The 19,788-nt window shown below is 40.3% G+C and overlaps 2 protein-coding genes across 4 annotated transcripts in view; one reads left to right on the top strand and one right to left on the bottom strand.

The window, feature by feature from the left end:
- Positions 1 to 18,378, bottom strand: part of LOC140277559 (rab GTPase-activating protein 1) — a 63,067-nt gene extending 44,689 nt beyond the window's left edge. The window contains exons 1-8 of one of the 3 annotated variants that reach the window (XM_072372633.1): positions 18,261 to 18,378; positions 9,566 to 9,804; positions 7,999 to 8,028; positions 6,480 to 6,738; positions 6,011 to 6,221; positions 5,657 to 5,831; positions 2,492 to 2,652; positions 802 to 912 (exon numbers count right to left, since the gene is read on the bottom strand). In XM_072372633.1, coding sequence (XP_072228734.1) covers positions 802 to 912; positions 2,492 to 2,652; positions 5,657 to 5,831; positions 6,011 to 6,221; positions 6,480 to 6,738; positions 7,999 to 8,028; positions 9,566 to 9,718 — 1,100 coding nt within the window. In that variant the 5' untranslated portion in view covers positions 9,719 to 9,804; positions 18,261 to 18,378. Of the gene's footprint in view, positions 1 to 801; positions 913 to 2,491; positions 2,653 to 5,656; positions 5,832 to 6,010; positions 6,225 to 6,479; positions 6,739 to 7,998; positions 8,029 to 9,565; positions 9,805 to 18,260 lie in introns of all 3 variants that reach the window. The other 2 variants (XM_072372632.1, XM_072372634.1) reach the window with 2 other exon arrangements.
- strbp (spermatid perinuclear RNA binding protein) overlaps positions 1 to 19,788 on the top strand; it is a 175,055-nt gene that overhangs the window by 122,514 nt on the left and 32,753 nt on the right. The window lies entirely within an intron of this gene.

The following is a 19,788-nucleotide window of genomic DNA, read 5'->3' on the forward strand; positions in this document are numbered from 1 at the left end:
CGTCACCTCAATTCTCATCTTTGCTCAGCTCATGAAGCAATAGTACCCCTAGATTAAAATGGAAGTTTGCAAGGAATGTTTAAATTTTAAAGAGATTTGTTCAAACGTGGATAATGAGGAGCCTCTGAGACAACCTTAAAACTGTCCAAGAGCACTTCAACCCTGACACAAGCCGACACGCGGCTGTAAAGATGTTCAACAGTACGTGTTTATCAATTTCAGCTGAGTAATTCTTATGTCTGGTTAAAAAAAACCAAAACACTGTGGCAAATAGGATTTTCTAATCGATAACATTAAATTTCTTATAGTTCAATGACTAGTCAAAAAGCTGAAAGCTTTGCCTTAAAGGCAAATAAAGGAATAATCTGTTTGTCATGGATCATTCTGCTGATGCAGGACAAACGAAACTATGAATTCCTGTGACCTTGTTTTTAACAATTTCCTTGATTGCTTTACAAGCTTTTCTGATGTTTAGCGATATCTTTTTGGTTTTATCTGCCTGAGGCCCACGTGAACCATTTAAAAGCAGTGACACTTTCTTGCAGTTGGTTAAAACTTAACCGAGAAGCAACAATGACTTTGAATGTTGCCATCAGATACCAGAAATGCTGACTCAACTGCCTCTGCTGCATCCAACCAACCCCCACTTCCAGTCAGCAACTGTGCTACAGAAGCACCTACTGCTCTGGGGATGTTTGTTAGTGTGGAAAAAATAACAGATTTGACTACATTTAAGTGTAGAGATACAAATACACAGATACAGTGAAAATATACAGCGTGAGTGTGTGTGTTTTATTCTACCTCTCGATTGCCAATTCCTTATTGGAGGTCTGCTGAACATAAATGACAATTTTCTTGTCCAGGCCGGCACGCAGCTTGAAGCTCTGTTTGTCCTTGTCTTTCGCTACAGCGCTGAAAATTTCATTTTTATTAAGAAAAGAAAGAAAATTGCAGAATTGCATTAGTATGGTGCAGATATTCATTATTAACAAAACAGGCTAGGTTTTACTCTTAACTATTAAAACTTTACATCAGAAACAGGTAGACAAGGAACATGAAGTGCTGACTTATCAGAGTACATAAGATGAAATCAACATGTGTTTTTTCCCACTGAACAGCCGATTGGTGGAATTTATAACTTACTGGACTGTCTAACTCAAACAAACAAACAAAAAAATTCTTTAGACATTGGTTTGAGCTGAGAACAGACCCATTTCTCATATTAAATCTATATATGAACCACTTTCAAACAGGCTCTTGTCCTGCTGTGCCTCATTTCCTGTTCGGCTTTTGGAGCTGATGAAGAGCTCTGTTTTGACAGAAAGCGTAATCAACATTCTCCAAGCCATCGCTGATATAAATTTTTGAGGAAATACCGAAGAAAATCTTAACACCAGAAAGCCAGATTTAAAAAAATTCCAAGATTTATTTTAATCACTCTGAAAGATGCATTTTGGGAAGTAGCCAGATCTCAAAAACATGCCTCTTTTTGAGTGCAGGTTTAGTGTAGAGCTCAGTCAGCACAACACTTTTACCCTCCAAACCTGGAAGTCAGAGTACAACAAATAATCAACCGAAAGCTAATGAGGAGGAAATATTTGCAGGCTAAGAATAAACGGGTATATTTGAGTTTGTTTTGCTTTTCATCCGAGGTGAAGGTCTACAGCTGCTTGTAAACGCGGAAACCGACTCAGTTTTATGGGAAAAACGACATCTTAAAATAAAGGTCAGGGAGGATGTGTTGAAAAAAGCAAACAAGGGAACTTTCTTTTGTGTTTTCTTATCTGCTTCACTAATATATGCAGGAGTCCGTGTGAGTGTTATCTGTGTGTATGTTTGTGGGAAAGAGACTTCCCAAAACAACCATCCATCCCATATACTTAAACCTTGGTGGGTTTACTACTGGGAACCCTATAAAGTGTGCTTTTGAGTTTAAAGTCAATGGTTCTGGCATTTTAAGAGTTGTTTTCTGTTATACTATCACAACTACTCACTGCCTGCACGTGAATTGTAGCCACACCACTAATTACCACAAGTGCATTTTCAGTCTGGGACACAGCGCAGCATAATGTGGACGTGGTTATATAAATAACAGCTCACAATACTCAACATGCTTCCCTGTGTTCGTATCAAAACAAGAACCCGTGAGCTCTTTCAGGGACATTTTGGAACATTCTAGCTATGTAAAATGAAAATGTGATTCATGTGTGTGTGATTCATTTAAAGAAATGGTCATAATAACAGTCTCCTGTGGTACAGTTAATGTAATTCTTTTTCAGTTCTTTCTTAATTTACTCAAGTGTTTATATGTCCTTACATGTCACCAAAAAGTTTGAGGACATCACAAACTCTGCTCTGCTCTGCTTACAGAGAGTAAAGAGCAAACCCGAACCTCAAGTGTGTGACGCTGGAATCAACATGCACTGTGTAGGGTTAGGGTTACGATGCCCTTGCTTTCACAAACGAAAAGGAGGCTTGAATATGAAATTACCTAAAAGTACCCTTGCCATCATCCTCCTTGATCTCCAGACTAACAGTGAAGGTGAACAGGTCGCTGTCAGGTGTGAGCGGAGCCGTCTGCTGGGATGACAGAAGTGCCTTTTTTGCTGAGCGCCGAAAGGCTGTGGCAAAGCTGTACAGTATCCTACTCACCTGGGAGGAGGACAGGAGACACGCAGAGTAAGCTCCAAACAAAACACTCATTTAAGAAATCAGAGAACACAAACAGGCAATGCAAAATACAGTAGATAAGCTTCACTTACAGGCTTCTGAAGACACGGTTCAGAAGCCTATGTAAGCTAGCATGAGACTTGCAGGTCATTGTTTTGCATTAGCTATTCCCCCCAAGTAGCCCCTGCAATGTTTTTTTTTCAGGGTTATTAAAGTGTTGCATTTGTTCAGATGGATACAGAATTTTGTCCATTGTATCACTTATAGGCACGAAATAAATTGTGCTTGAAAAGGCAGAACATGCTTCAATTGTCTTATCATACAAAAAAAAAAAACTGAAATTTAGCATTCAACACAACCCTCTTCTTCTAATCTCTGCCCCCTGTTGTTTGCTATTTGTAGACAATGGTAACAATGATTGACATTAGAAGTTCTCCACATATTTGGAATAGAAATCCACCTTCTTCTGCAGTTCGTGTAGTTGACATGTGTTTCGTCCCATTCAGCCATGTTCTCGATAACAAGCACCAAGCAAAGCAATCACTAACCGAAAGCATTACACTAGATCTTTGTTCATCTGGGACCGTAATTGTAATAAAGCTTATTTTCTGACGACAGCAGACTCTCCGGCAATATCTAAAATACTCGTTCATGTTTGCCCTCAAAGCCGAGTGTGGATGAATAGTTCTTATCAATATTAAACAAAGACACCTCAGTCTTCAGAGGTTTATGTTCAATCTCCAAAGCCCAAAGAGGAGCAGAATTGTGAGAAATTGTTTATTTATTTTGAGTCATTCTTTTTATCAACTCTTAAATACTGAACACGTGTGATAATGCAAAGAGCTCTCTACAAACTAGAGGTGCTCGGCACAGCAGTGTTTTTATTTCTAAAACTGTTAAACAGCGGAACTTATGGGGATAGTGACTGAGAGATGGTGTGGGGGAAATGTTGTTATGTAAAGGAGAGACCTCTCAAACACAAAGCCTTTGTTATGTTGCTGATATAGTAGAAGGATGTCAGGGGATCGCTAAGGGCGTATTTTTTTTTTTTTTCAGCAACCACAAGGGAGTGTATGTGAAGGATGAAAATTAGATGAAAGCTGTGGTGTCCACCCCTGTTACTGATGGAATAATTACATTTAACACAATAGAAGTGTTGTTCTGTGCTCAAATCAGTGCCCGAACAAACCCCAGTATTTAGTGTTTCCAAATATTTTTCTGTGTGTGCAGCATGACGGCAGCACACACACACACACACACACACATAAACGAATGCTTGGATTCCAAGAAAACGTAATCTGACGTACTGTACACTTGCTTGATAGAGAGTGGTTCTCCAATAGCTCCGCCGGAAAGGCATCACCTATTAAGATCATCTAGAAAATGCTTTCCAGATAAATGCTTTCAAATAAACCAAACTCAGCTAAATAGTTCTGAGTTGTCTTCATAACATAGCCTTCATAACCGAGCCTTCGCCTCGGCTCACACCTGAGCAGAAAAATAACTAATAATAAGGGAAAGATTTCCTCTGAAACTAACTGCATAAGCCTCTCGAATAGGACACAGCCTTCAATTTGGAACGCATCAGGCCTCCTGTTAGACTGCATTGACTCCTACTGAGACAATTCGATTTTTCCTTACTTGGCAGCTTTGTCTTTGTGCCTATACTAACTAACAGCTTGACATTTTTAATTGTTGTCACGCCCAAAAAAAAACAAAAAACATTCGATTCGTGTTTTTCTCCGTAACTAAAATTCTATTTGTTAGGATTCCTAGTTTATGGTCAGAAAAAGGAAGTGTTTGGTATGAATCACAGTAGGGCTTTGCATCAGGAAACTGGTATTGTTACAAACCAGCCATGAGGCCTGATTAGGAGTTCTTACACAAAGGAGGTGGAGTAGAACTAAACTGCCCCACTCTGGAAAAACAAAAAAAAAATGGTTCAGAAAGCAAACTGCAAAGAATACAAAAAAGAAGAGCAGACACCTGAAAGTGTTTCAAGTAATTCATTTGCTAAAAGGAAAAGGAATTATTAAGTTATTCTATAATTCTGCAAGAAAGGCCTCAAATTACATTCAATTATCTCATTTGAAGATCTGCAGCAGGGTTACCTTCGGCTACTCCGGAAAAGAAACTTGACGACGGTGGCCCAAAATAGATTTTAAAAGAAATTGTTCAAATCTGCAGAGAATAAAGGGACCGATTTAAAAGGTCTTAGAAGTTGTTTACTGTGAAGCCGAGGCTGATTAGAGGCATATGACTAGAACAGCTTTTTCCTGGAGGAAGAGCCAACCAATGGACTGACTTGCTCCTGCAAAATAGTGCAAATGGGAGACCAAAAAAAAAAAAAAAAAAAAAAAAAAAAAGAAGCTGGAGACAGAGTAGATGAGTTTGTTGCTGGGGGACAGGAAGTGTGGGTGCATGACAAAGAATGAGGTGGAGAAGAAAAGAAAGAGCGAAACGGAGACAGAGATGTCTGCTGGTGGTCATCACTACTGGGGATTATCTCTGTGTGTTTTATACAATTTAGTGTTTCGGTGTGAGAGTGTCTATAATGGATGGGTGTCTGGGCAGAGTAGAATGATGAGGGACTGATAAAGTAGCATCTGGCTGAAGGTCTTAGTTACACTGAGTGCTTCTATGGGGGAGAAATCAGGTCACTGAGCACAGCAGCAGCACTTCAACCTAGTTTCTTGAGTGAATGCCCTCTTCTCCCTTTTTAAATTCCTCTTCCACGTTCTCATAATGACACGATAATAACTCCCACATTGACTGCTGGTTATTACTTGTAAACAATGCTTGGTATATGTGGGAGTGTGTATAAACCGTTATATATTATATCATCTAAGATTGTGTTCATTTTCACAAGCACTTGTATCTACAAGGAAGCCATTTGTATCCTGTGAGAGGTTTTTATGACCCTGGCAAGGAAGAGTTCTGCATGTACCGAATTAGACGGAAACAATCCTGATGACTGAATGCTCACCGCTTCTTGGATTTGGCAGCGGAACACGTGGATCCTGAAGATCTCAGCATTGTAGTGACTCTCAGTGAAGGCGAAGCAGTCACTTTCTGGTGTGCCATCATGGCCTCGGACACAGAACAGAATCTTATAGATGGGGTAGTTGGCGATCTCTGCGTTGTTATGAGGATCCAGCAGCCTATTAGAACATCAATAAAACGCTGTTTGTTGTCTCACTGTTGACTTATTTCTTTAGTTATGTGCACTGTGTGTGAGCACTGAGTCTTTAAGTATTCACACTGCATATAAACTAGCCTTGTAATACCTTAAGGAATTCAAACTTAAAGGACTTACAAACAATCTTTATGTTATAAGTACCTGACGGTGCCTTCAGATACGCCTGGCACAGACAGTGTGACATCCAGGGGCAGTTGGCACTGTCCCCTGAGAATACTCATCATGCGAAGGGCCTCCACCTCACTCCGGGGAGCATTGACCGAAGCACACCCGAGATATGTCAGCTGGCTAAAAACAACGCTGTCCTCATCTGGAATTGGACTGCCAGGACTGCCTTCTGATGAGGATTCATCTGCTGAGAGGAAAGGGAGAGGGGAGAAAAGGATGATTTTGACAGCTATACACTCTTATCTGAACTGATTTATTTGACAAGGAAGAAAAAGAATGTCTAATGAGAGAATATAGCCCAGCTGAGAGGAGAGAGTGAATGAGAGGCACCAGTCCTCTAACAAAAATATGACTTCACCTCGGATACAACTGTTGATGGCTTAAAGATCTATGAGGTGGGAGTCGTTGTGCGAGTTTAAACAGGAGTTTAAAATTGGCTCACCTCTGTAAGACCTCTCATTCAGCTCACTCTCCTGGGCCGTCTGAACAGGAAGCATCATCTCCAACTTGGGCGGGGGTGCGCTCAGAGGGTCAGAGCCTGGCGGTACAGGTGAAGCTGTATTAAGAAGGAGGCCGTGGTCGCCCCCACCAAGACTGTCCATTTCTGTTTCTGATCCGTGCCCAGTGTCTGCCACCGATGGGTCCATGAGGACATCCTCTAACTCCCGTTGGAGCTGCTGCTCACTTCCATTCCCCACAATCTGACATACAAACACACACAAACAGGCACACAAACAACAAAACAAGTTTGAGTTACAGTGACAACATCAGAGCAATTACAGTAGCATATCAAATTTAAGCTTATCTATACGCCTACACCAACTCTTTTGGAACATGTTACAGTTTGTAGATATGTGCCGTGTATCTGCTTGATGTCACAAATCAGCGATTGCAGTGTGTTGAAGGAGCAAAGAAGCCTTGTCAAGAGTTTTCAGAGATTTATTAGAGATTACATTTCATCTAACATTAGTGATTAGTAGGTAAGTCAGCTTAACCCATCACGACCGCAGACTTTGTTTAACAACAGCGTTCTAAAACCTAAAGGTTTTCTGGAAAACTCAGTGCTGTCCACTAAAATCTTTCATTTCTCAACCGCTTAAAAAAACTAGCGGTTAAAACTTACTTTTTCTAAAAAATAAAAAATTGACACAACATGTGCGTCTCTCCAGGTCTGAAAGGTAAAAGCAATCTGGTCATAATGGGTTAAGGTATGAAATACCAGTATCAAAACATTTAGGAAGCAAATGCCAGCACGGTCTGTTTCCACTTGTTTCAAAACTACCAAATAGAAACAAAAATTTAGAAAAAAAAACAAAAACGTGCAATTTCAACGTTGGACAAACTACAAAATCCCACCAAATGAGGCAAAGCGAGATCCTCATTCCAAATTCCTAACCTTTGCCTGTGGTGGCAGCAGTTTACTGTAAGTGAGACTGAAACTGCATTTGGCCAGCAGAGGGCACTGCTGCACTGGCACACGAGGGATCTGTGTCTGATTTTTGCTGTCTTTGTCTTATTTCTGATTAAATAAAGAAAAACTATTCGTGTAAAGATAGCAACAAAATAAATATGCGCCTCTGAGGTGAAAGATAATTTGTTCAATGCTAAGCATTCATCTACAGCAGGATGGACACTACAACTGCAGCTTATAGAGAAACTGCCCGTTAAGCTTCACACATCTGCTATAATTATGCCACAGTGAGCCATGTGATCTGTAGGTAGTGCTACAAGCCTGGATAGGTTTCTAAGCTACATCCTACATCTAGGAATAGTTCTACGAACATCAAAATCATAACTTTACTTCGCCATCGAAACATGGCAAAAATACACAAAAGTACAAATAATCATAGACAAAAATCACCACGAAATCACATCACAGAGAGACAGAGGAGGAATTCATATACAAGCAAGAGGACAGCACTGAGAGAAGAGAGGAAAAGATGGGGAGAGAAGAGACTGACCTTAAAGCTGACCCCTTCCTCAGAAATCACCTGCATAACAAACAACAAGTTTAGACACACTGACTCGTCTCGTCTCCTGACTGGATGGGCTGACTGAGAGAGTGTCGCCAAAACAAGACAAAACATGACATCACAATGACCAAGAGTTTGTGGATGGAGTGACTTTACCACGGCGTACTGTGAACAATGAATGCGTATAAAGTGCTGCATTTAATCCATCTGACAGCAGGCAGACAATGCCAAGGAGGCAGCACAAGGCATCACCTTCGATGCTCATCAAAGCGACTCTGACCCTTTCACTGACTCCGAGTCATAATCTCTGAGAACACAGAAAATGACAGAAAGTGCAAGAGTGGCATCCTCCCATCAACACTGAAGCTGTGACATTCAGGCACTGTTGGCACCATCTTGTGGTAAATTTACAACGTCAACCTTCCTTTACAAAGTGGCCCAGGTGCAGCGATGATAAAATAATGAATGCAGTATGAAAATGTGAGCCAGCTACTTAAGTGTATTCGATAAAAAAGGAATCGTGATAAATGGAGAGGAAATCTGACCCCGTTAAGGACAAACAAAGGATGATGGCGGTGCCTCGAAAGTCTACGCTCTTTGAAGAAAGCCACGCCCGCGGTCTCAAAATACAACTATTTGCATTTTCAGTGGGTTCAAGGCAGGTTTGAAGCCACAGTCCCATTCACTGACACAACTACCATCTTGACTGAGGGCAAAAAAAGGGGAAACTGCTTGTAAATCATGTAACATGCAGGTAAACTACACTGCACTTTGATAGCCCGTGATGTCTTCAAACAGAAGCACCCGATTCAGTGGAGATAGGAATTATTTTCCAAAATAAAGTAGCAATAAACTTCTCAACACTTCTACTTTCAGCTTACACAAAAAAATGCCCAAAGCGTATCCTCGTCAGGAGTTGATCTGTGGATCCAAGTCCAGCATCCTTCTTTTTCCACTTCCCTTTACTTCGTCATACTTAGCAGCGCTTTAAAGACTAATTCAATTCCTCACGTTACCCAGATAAATCCCAACCAATACATTCTCAGTCAGTGTGCTCTCAATTCACACTGAGGTCCATACGTCAACAAGGCTTTCAAAGGCTTTGAGCGGCCAATAGTACAAACAAAGACACACAAACCTAAGACCAACTATGAAAAACAAAATAGGAAATGGTTAGTTTTATGGTTAAGAGTGTTAAAACAAACAATGGGATGTGAACTGCGTGTTTATAAAGATGGTCGAGGACTTTTTGACAAGAGCGTGATAAACAAACTAAAGGCGGTGAGTCCTGGTCAAGTCATGGTCAATGTCTTACAGAATGAATGGAGACATGACACAATTTAGCCTGCAGGACATGTCATCCTACAGATACCTTTAACAGAATTAGAACAGTTGATGTAATTGCTCCCATGTGATCAAGGTCAGATAGTGAGCATTATCAGTAGTGAGCATAGTCACAGTGAGAAGCATCTGTGGTTGCTTCATGTCTGACGCTCATGATACTCAGCCCTTCTACTCTTCCTCGTACTTCTCTACCTCCACCAACCGTCCTTACCTTCAGTCCTGTCTTTTCGTCATCACTACCATTATTAGTGGAGGAGGGTGTCTCGTCCCCCAGCCGGGACACAAGGACAAAGTCCTCACTGTTGAGAGTGGACACTGAGTCTGAAGACACGCTAATCTTCCCCACCGAACCCTTGTCATCCATGGCTGCCGCTGTTAAACTCAGCCACGCTGCTCATGAATGGAAGACAGGAGGAGGAGGAGGTGGTGGGAGATGATGTGCAAAATCACCTAGAAAAAGAAAAAAAATAATAAAAGAAAGAAGCAGAAAACAGTCATGATGTGATGAAATCCATGAAAAGTATCTTGTAAGGCAAGCGGAGACCTGGTTGACCCTCTCTAAATATAGTGAAACGCTTATCATTCACATTTAGAGGTATGAAAAGGAACCTTTAGCTTTGCTAAATGCGGAGAGAAAGCAAAACGAAGGTGCAACTGAAAGGTGCAAGAAAGCTCAATTCCAGTGAAAGTGACATACTATGGAGAAGCAATGAAACTTTAAAGATAAAAGCGCCTGTTTGGAGCTGGTTTGTATGTCTCATCAGAGCATAATATCACTTGCAAAATGATTTGATGCACTGCAAAAGGTGATGCAAATGTATGCGAGGAACTAAGGAACAAGCCCACTTTACATCAAACATCCATCTAATCCATGTCAGAGTCACAAATGAGGTTAAAGCATCCCATTTAAAACAAGGTCAGAGTTTTTCAGGCCTAATAACATGACCACAAATAACACGTTTGTCCCAACTGCAGTTTAAGTAGAAAGTTTTACGGCTTTTTAAGAGCCTGTAAGCGAGGCTTCATCTTCAAGGAGACGCCATTGTGTGCAACACAGGAAGAAAGGCTCAACATAAGGTTCTGGCAGACATTTAAAAAGAAACCAGAACACACTATTTTCAAATTGGTTTCCTTTTTTTTTTCTCCTGTGTTGCTGCGATACCACAGTCACAAGTGATGTCCATTGCTGTTTTTTTTTTCTTTTAGACCCGCCCTTCCTATTCAAAGCAGATCCAACAATGGGGGGAAAAAAAAGAAAAGGAGAGAAAAGTCAAAGCAGTCAATAATGTGAATTACTTCAGATAACATTGTCATACCGACTCAGTTAACCCCGAGTAATTATTGCTGTCCACTTGTAAGTTTTACATTTTGCGCAGATGTGGATGTTAGTGGGCTACCAAACACAAAATGAATGACTCAAAGCTACACTCGCCACTTGTTCTCCTAATAATTACACAGCAAATTATCAACGAGTATCAGTGATTCATTATGGTCACAACACAATGGCTTCAACACAAAGTAGGCTTCGTGTGGAAAACTGCAAGTTCATTTTCTTTAAAGTAAATCTAGATCACGGCTGGTCCTCCCTTCAACTAAAGGTGGGTTTGTAGTTCTGCTACAAATGATGTACATTTATCTATTTTTCAATTAAAAAACGCCTGATCAAAGACTTTATAGATAATGTCACATTGGACAACTTGTCTAAAAGTGTTATAAAATGTCTAAAGTAGTCAGAAGTAGTCAGTACTATATGTTCACATTTTAGTTAAACCTACTAAGAGAGAAATCAGCCAAAGAATGATGTGAGGCCATTTTGACACATCACCTCACTGTGTCTTCATCAACAAATAAAATCTGTTAACTTATGGCCTGATATGTCTGCAGCAACTTATTGTAAAGAACCCAAGATAACTAATGAAGTCATGTAGATTGACGAAACCTCCTTATTGGACAGTTAAAAACTTTATTTTAATCACTTGTAAAATCAGAAACTATGAAGTCCAAAACACCTCTGTGGTCCTCCTTTAAACTTGTGAAAACAACAGCACTCATGTGCACAAATGCTATCGAATGAGCTCGCATCAGTAAATACACCGAGCAATGACAACATTAAAACCACAGACAGAAAAAAAATGAGTGCCATTAGTCGTGTACAGTTCCATGTTTAGCTGGGAAAATCTGTATCCTGGTAATCTATCAACCAAACCTTAAGGCAACAGCACTCCCTTCCAGCAGCAGCCTCAACCAGAAGAACAACAGCAGGCCCCACAGACTCAAATAACATAACAAAGTCTGACTGATTCACCTGGTCTCCAAACCTCCATCTCATGGGATCTGTGGGAATCAAGTCCAGACAGACTCCAATATTAAACCCAGAGAGCCCAAAGGATCTATTGCCAACAGTACCAGAAACTACAGGACAGCAGGTCGGAGATCTTTTGGCTGCATAAGAAGAATCTACTTAATGTTCGGCAGGTGGCCGATTAGTTCAAGTGTTTTTTTGTTTGTTCATGATAAGTAGAAGGTATATATCCCTGACAGGTTAGATCATTATATACACATAAAAACAAATGGGAAAACACACCCCGGTGTGTCCGAACCATGCCTTCCAAGTTAGTTATACAACTGTGTGCAATATAAATAGAAAACACTGCATGCACATGGAAAATGTTTGGATATGGCAACTTTCAGCATACAGTTTTGTTATCATGCAGCATTCAGGTAAAACTGGGAATTCTGCACTTCTGATCTATTAAAAAAATAAATAAATAAAACCAGTCAAAGACAACTGCTCTCCGTTATAGATTAAGAGTAGTATTTTTCATCTTCAGATGTTGTGTTGATGAACTCTTTTCTAGAAGGTTTTGACAATGAAAGACCAACATTTTACACTCCTGAAAACCAATAATATCTAAGATCTGAAGCATCAACTAGTCATAACTATTTGCTTTATGTTCTGTCGGACCACAGGCTGTGCATATTCTGTTATTCTAAATATATCTGAATGGAGGTCAGGGCATTTCACAGCTTTGAAACCACTGCCTCGACCTCGATCATTACACTTGAAAGCAAGTATGCTCGATGCTGACTTGTTTTAATCTGAGACACAGTGGCACTGACTCACTCATACATCAAGCAGCAACAAAAGATTGCAAACCCCATCAACTTTGCTGCTGATACTTGACACACACTTCCACACTGAGAGAGAATCAAAAGATAAAGTTTCATTCTCAAAAACGCAAGCGGCTGTAACGTGAACACAAATAAGTCCTTACTCACCCACAGGCCGCACATCTGTATGCACGCACAAACACAACACTCTGTTCGACTGGCTGGCAGCTCAAACAGACTCATAATGGCTGCCTTGTCACCCTGCTTTCCTCCCCAGCCCCAGCAACAGATCTCTGCCTGCTCCTGCCAAGCCACACTGTTCGTTATCAACCTTTTCAATGCCTTGGTGCACTCCCAAAAAGGCACAGAATTCATTGCCAGTCATCAAGGATACTACTGACTGTTACTGATATTGAGCATTATCTGAATGCTTAAAAGATTCTGAAATACCCCATTACCGGAGGGACTGGAGCTCACTCTTACAACGTTTTATTTAGTCGAAACCACCTCTGGTAAAGGTGGTGTTTCTGAGACAAATACTTGCTGCTCACAAGTCCAACAGCCATTACTTTTGTTGGAGATGCTTCTGTAAAGTTGATTCAGTTTCTCAGAGAGTCACTTCAGGTCCATTACTTACTCAATAAAGTTCTATCACTCTATATCACTCAGCTCCTCCCTCAAATAGTCAAAAGTTGGCAAATTTGTATTTGGAAGGACATCCAATTCTGGAATGCATCACAGGCTATTTCAATATTAACTTAGCTGCAAATCATTCATTTCTTTTTGAAAATCAGCGACATGTGTTGTGTCATCAATGTGCTGAGGAGAAAGTGTGGCATATCAGCTAAATGAGGCGTTTTCTCTATTACCAACTTATCGTTTCAGAGTCATAAATGAAGACAACGTGGGACTCTATCAGCTATAGTCTTAAGACTGTTTCTCTGAGGTTCTTTAAACATGACAACAATGGATAAAAGGCATCAAGGCAGTGTTTGAAGACAGAAACATTAATGGAAACGTGAGAACATAAGAAAAAGCCAAGTTCCCGTCAGATAGTAGTCAGGAGTTTTGTCTGCGTGATAGAACAAAAGCCTCCAGCATATTTTAGTGTTTGTGACTGTAAACGGTATCGGTCACCTCTACTCAGTCTAGAAGCAGACTGATACCAGAAACCAGAGAACTCCCAGTGCATAAATGTTGTTTATCGCAAACAAACTCCACAAATTTGCGTTTGGATATCAATTGGATTTTTTTCCTCAGTTCGTGTGTAAACTGAGGCTCCTCAGAAGCTTAGTTCCCAAAAGATCACAGACTTTTGAGGTTCTTAAAATGCAACCGTTGTGTCCTTCAGCATTAAACTAAAAATAAAATAAAATGTATTATTTTCCCAATACTGCTTTTAAAAGCATATCGCCTTCTTTAAACTGCACTGTTGGAGGCCCAAAGGAAAAAAAGCCTGTGAGCTTTCTCAAGGCAACAATTATTCTAAGAGCTCTTAATTACACGGACTTAACTTCTTCTACTGACTGTTAATGATCTGAATTAATCATTGTTAGCCCAGCCTAAAGATTCGGTGTCAAAATTCAATGAAACGTGGAGTCGCTTCTTCAGATACATGTGGAAATTTTTAGATGTACATCATGTAGAAACGTTGAGTTTTATGGAAAGGGGAGTGCTGCAACCTCAATGCTGACCTGTATTGTTTGTTGTTAATTTTTATCCATGTTTAAGGGTTGGGTATGAGGCTGCCTGCAGACTGATACGATCAAAGTTCGTTTAGTACCATCTTTTTAGTCTGGAGTTTAATCAGCAGATCGCCATTGGGACCACTGGTGTTTTACTGTTACCTGGTTGCATTTTTAGGGCTAAAAATCGCCGACAAGATGGGGTCAGGTTAGTTAGTTTTTTTTTTTCTTTTAAAGATCACAACCCAAGTTGTCAGTTTTACCAATTTGACTTTTAGCTCATAAATGACAGCACAGCCTGGGTGTGACCTGCAGCAGCTCACTCGGAGTTAAATTTAATGTCTGACCAGACTGATCTGTCTTCACGGTTTGTTTCAGTTAAACAGCAGTGAAGTATCTGGGTCTGTAAAAACGCATATCTTATGTCATCTCATGTGTAAAAATGTGCACGCTGGACACCCACACAGGGTTTATTTGTGCACGTTTTGCTTTGCATTAGTCCTTACCACTCTCAATCAGAACGGGCTGTTCTGGGCCGCCAGCTGGGCCCTATGTGAGCTACATAAGAGGGAGGACAACACAGGCATATACAGACGGAGCGAGCCAGAGAGCATTCAGGCTTGCAACATAGTTCTTTTCAACCTGCCTCACAGCGGTGACTTCAGCCAGGCCAATACACAGCAAACACTCAACAAGAGACACACAGGGAAAGGGAAGGAATAGCAGGAAAATTAACTGTCACAAGGTTGGTTAAATCGTTTAACTAACCTTAGATTTTCCTAAAGTTCGATTTGTAAAAAGAAATTGAGAAAACAAGGAGGGACCGAATGAACATATAATGAATTATGCTAATCAGAAATACACAGTACCAAATTTACCTTTCATACAGCGAAAGTATCGAGTAAACATCTTAATTCCGATTCAGAGCCGAATACAATTTACATGTTTTATATGAGTGGAGGAGAAAAAAAGCAAAGAAACAAATCAATCACATAGCATGGGTTTTCCTTTAACATCTGAAACAGGAGCGCTGGACTCAACAAACTCCTTTGTTGTGAAAGACTGAGCTTCAGCCATATTGTGGCTTTTCATACGCACTTAATTAGCTATGTTTTATCTCTGCTGGTTTTATAGAAAACAGAAGTGCGGCTTATGCAGAAAACCTCACACTCGTGTGTGTGTGTGTGTGTGTGAACATGTAAACAAAGAGCCTTTAGAAAGCAGAACAAGAAGCATCCAGTGTCGATAACATCACGTTAAGAAAACTGGATTGAAGAAAAATATCTTCACCGATCAGAATTGGTCTTATTTTCTAAGAAAAGGTGTTAGATCTTTGCTAAATATGATACGAATGCAGTGGTTTGTCCGATTGTCATTGTGAGACCTCATGTGACTCGTCAGAACTTCACTCAGCTGCTCGCATGGCAGCAAATGATCAAATAATAACCCCGGCAAATCTCATAATCTCCAAAAAAGCTCTCAGAAAATCAGCTGCTCCATTCATAGCTGCACAGCAACGGGAAAAGCAGTGTTGGATTAGAAAATGGTCAGTTATGAAACGAAAGAAGAAGAGGAAGCCATCTAAGACAATCAGAAGAAACATCAATAAAAATGGGCTTATGGAAAAATGTGTACATGTCCTTTAAGTTATTTGGGGGGTTTTTTCTTCATTTCGTCTTCCCCTGGTCTATGCCTCCTTATGCCTCCTCTCTGTTTGATATAGAACCAAGTCCCAGGTTTCCAAACTTTTGACCAAAAATTGTGTGGCTTTCTGTGTTCAGCAGCTGAAGTTGTCTCTCCCTCTTGACTGCGCGCCACAGAAAAAACAGAGACGACCACTGTTGTGAGGGGTGCGGCTTGCGCTGTGCGGTGTATGAAAATGACCTCCTGCACGAGGAGCAGACTGAAGAAGAGATCTGCAAACAGATCTGAGCTTTCCCTTTCTCCATTTCTTGATATCATCCCTCACCGTGGCAGGAAAATGATTTACTGAGAAGCTTTTTCATGTGGCCTGTTAGTCATCAAACATCATATATAACCAATAACAAATTCACACAAAATTTAGAATCGAGGAAACAGCAGCGTTGGTTGTGTGCTGATTGTAGAAAAAAAAAAAGTAGGTTGTTCTGATAACTTTTCCGAAGTGCTTCGTTCAGCAACATCGTCATTTATGTGATTAAACTAACTCATCAAGAATCACATAATTATTAGGCGCAGCCATATATATCACCTTTAGTTTAGGAAGTAGAATACAAGGAAGTGAAAACACTGAGGATACAGTTATGGGTGTGACCTGTTAGTCTGTGTAAAGGCGGTGTTGAAATGCAAATTGTTGCCACTATAGTCACGGTTTATAAAGTCTTTCCCAAACATCAAATTATATGCTAAAATCAACAGATAACAAACAGTTATTCATAACATTGATTATTGCTCAAATTCCTCCAGGAGGTAGCAACTAGTTGTTGAATAATAATTAATGCTGCACGAAGATTATCATCCAAGTCAACATTAGTTATTAGATATCACAGAGGCAATCACTGTTCTAATGTGAAATGTTTGTGACATCTTGTGTCTGGTAAATGCATTTATCATTCATTATTTACAGAAGGAGGATTGCTTAATATTAGCACTCAAACGGTCATCAAATGAACCAAGACTGACGCAGGACGTTGCCATTGTAATTCTAATTAAGTCAAAACACCAAATGACTTAATATTCCCCGTCACATACAGGAATGCAAAGATCCACTGCGAGCTGCATGGTCATTCCATGCTGACCTTACACCAGATGCAGAGCTAGTTTATGTGCCTCTACACCAAGCACACCAAGACTGCAGAACAAAACAGTAACAACAGGCTTGGGCTTTAAGTGGCAGAAATGTGCAGTCTAACTCTTAATTAACGCATCTGATTGTGTTGGCACCGCTTGTCCTACTCACAGACTGATTGTCAAATCAATCTTGTGTTGAAACAGAAATTGGTCAAATCCTTTCGGTGTGTGTGGAAATAAGTTTGTAAGAAACTGTGCCAACAACATGTGGGCACCATGTTCTTCGACAGGACAGAGGATTAACAAAATGTCATTCAAATATCTATACGTCACTGATTTTTAAGGTTTAAGTTTTTTTCAATTGGAGTACTTGACTCAAAAATAACTCTAGAAGTTCAATTGCATGTGTAAAACACCAGCAGAGCAGTTGCTATTAACTTCAGTGTCTTGTCATGTTTCAACCGAATAAGCAAAGATGCTCATTGATGACTCAATGTATAATACTCACTACTAACCAGTAAGCTATCTTATCAAGCCACTGTCTTAATCAATATTTTGAGTAGTATTACTGCTACAGCAGGTGTTCTGTAGTAAAAATAAAACTATACGAAATGTTTCCAGCTCTGTTAAATAAAGCAGAGCCCTGTCTTCTGTCTATCCTGCAGTTAGTATTAAAGCACTCATAAACATAAACATAAACAAGGTAAATAAGGATTTATTATTTAAAGTAGCCACAGCTACTCCACAAGGATGCACAGACAGAGAACTTTTCAGTGTCACTATAATGAACTTCATTTTTAGATCTAAGGTACCTCCCTCGATCCAGATACAAGCAACCCAGCTACATATCAACACAGCCAAGTCAACCAACGGGGTATTCAAAGCCTCGCTGCTCCTCAACAGATAACTGAGCGTATACTAAACAGTTTTTGGTTGATAACGTTGGGCGAGTCAAGCTAGCTCTGATGTTAAGTTAGTTAGCCATCGCCTACCTGCATAACGTTAGCTAAGATAGCAACAACAGATATCGATGCAGGGTCCGAACAAAATGTTTAACCACTCCATGGCATTTAGCCACACTATCCAGTCATCGTTAGATAATTAATGTGAACTGCTATTTTAAGGTGTTCCTTGCAATTTCATATATAAACCCGCTGACTTGCCCGCGTTGGTTAGATCCTTAATACAGGCCACTACTGTATTATGGCTACTTAGCTAGCGCCTGCTAGCCATGCTACCCTGGCAGTTCCAACCAACAAACAGGCATTTTTCCTCATAACTGAAGTGACAGTCACTTTTAACTTAAAGGATAACTGCATATGCAAGCGCAAGAAAGCTTACCTTTATTCCCACAGTATTTTTTATTTCAGTGGTGTTTGGCACGACATTGCACTTTCCCAAGAACATCAGCAGCAAACAGCATCCAGCCGAGCTGTAAACACAAGCCTGACCGACCCGCTGACAACCACGCTGCGCATGCGCGCGTCAGCAATCCTCCAGCCTGTGCCCATAGGTGCCTGTTCCAAGCGAGGCGTTGGCCTTAATGACCCGGAGCTGTTTTATGTCCTTTTGATCCTTTTGATCTCTCAGCCTCCAAACACACCCACAGCCACTCTGATTGTGTTGTTGTCACGCTTGCTATTCCTGTCCAGCCAGTAAAGACTTGCTATTTCAGATGAGGTTAACATAGTGCGTGATGTTATCATAGCATTTCCACTCAGATATTTTCATTAAGACTTTTACCTCCCGCTTAAGTTTGTTTAACTCCTATGTTGACTTGATAAGCATAAGATACTATTGCAAAAAACCTTAAGATATTACAGCTGGAGTGAGTACACCCCTGTGCAGCATCTGAAATATCAGATGATTTAAAACTCCTCAATAACACCATTACTCTGAGGTTAAACAGTCCGATATTTGTGTTTATTCAAAACACTTCAGATATGTCGTGTTAGAAATACTGGCCTCATATCAGCAGCTCATCAGAACAAGACAGTGCATCTTTCATTCAAATCCTTTACCTTTATTGTTTGATGACAGACGTGCATGCTGGAGCAGTTGTACTGCTATGCTTTTCCTGTTCTGTATGTTTTTTCTGGATTCACGTCACTGACAAGCATTCACACCAAACATAAGCCAAAGAAACCCCACTGATATTATCCAGTCCAAGATTTTCCAGTTTGGTGCTCCTCGCCGAAGTTCAATCCCGCACTTCGATGCTGAAGAGAAGTCGAGGGTTACTGCGGTTGACATCCGTAGGATGTGACAACCTCAGGCGTTGTTTACATTCACTATGCTGTCACAGAAACTCAAGGTTTTCAGGAGTGAAGTTTGTGGAAGGCGACTGTCCAATTTTCAGAGCAGGATTCTGCAAGTATTGGACTGTCTGCTATGTGTTTTTGGGAATGGCCTGTATTACCTTAATCAGTGGCACTCAGGCTCATTCCATACCTCCCCATTGATGCTGCCTGTGAAGACTCAGTCAGGTTTCTCATTTCAGGCAGTCGTTGTCCATTTGGGTGAATGATGTAGATGTGTGGACGGACAATCCAAAGATCCCAAACTGTTCTTTTGTTAATAAATCATTCTCACATCATGTTCACTCTGTTAGACGATCTGGACAGCAAAATTCGCCTCAGTTCTGTTTCAGGGATCACAGATTTTTTTTGTACATTTGTCAAGTTTTTTCCGTTCTATACCGTGCGCGTTCTTTCTCTATATATATTATGATGTAAGAAGAATGCAGTAACTTTATTATTTCTTCATTGTAAATGTGAAGTTAAAAAAAAAACATAAATTCCTGAATACATATCCTTAAAAGAGCTAATACTGTTTTTTTGCTTAATGCACATAAAACCGATTGTTTCCT

Source organism: Leuresthes tenuis, unplaced genomic scaffold, assembly GCF_036924035.1.
Source record: "Leuresthes tenuis unplaced genomic scaffold, fLeuTen1.0.hap1 SCAF_19, whole genome shotgun sequence".
Classification (NCBI taxonomy): domain Eukaryota; kingdom Metazoa; phylum Chordata; class Actinopteri; order Atheriniformes; family Atherinopsidae; genus Leuresthes; species Leuresthes tenuis.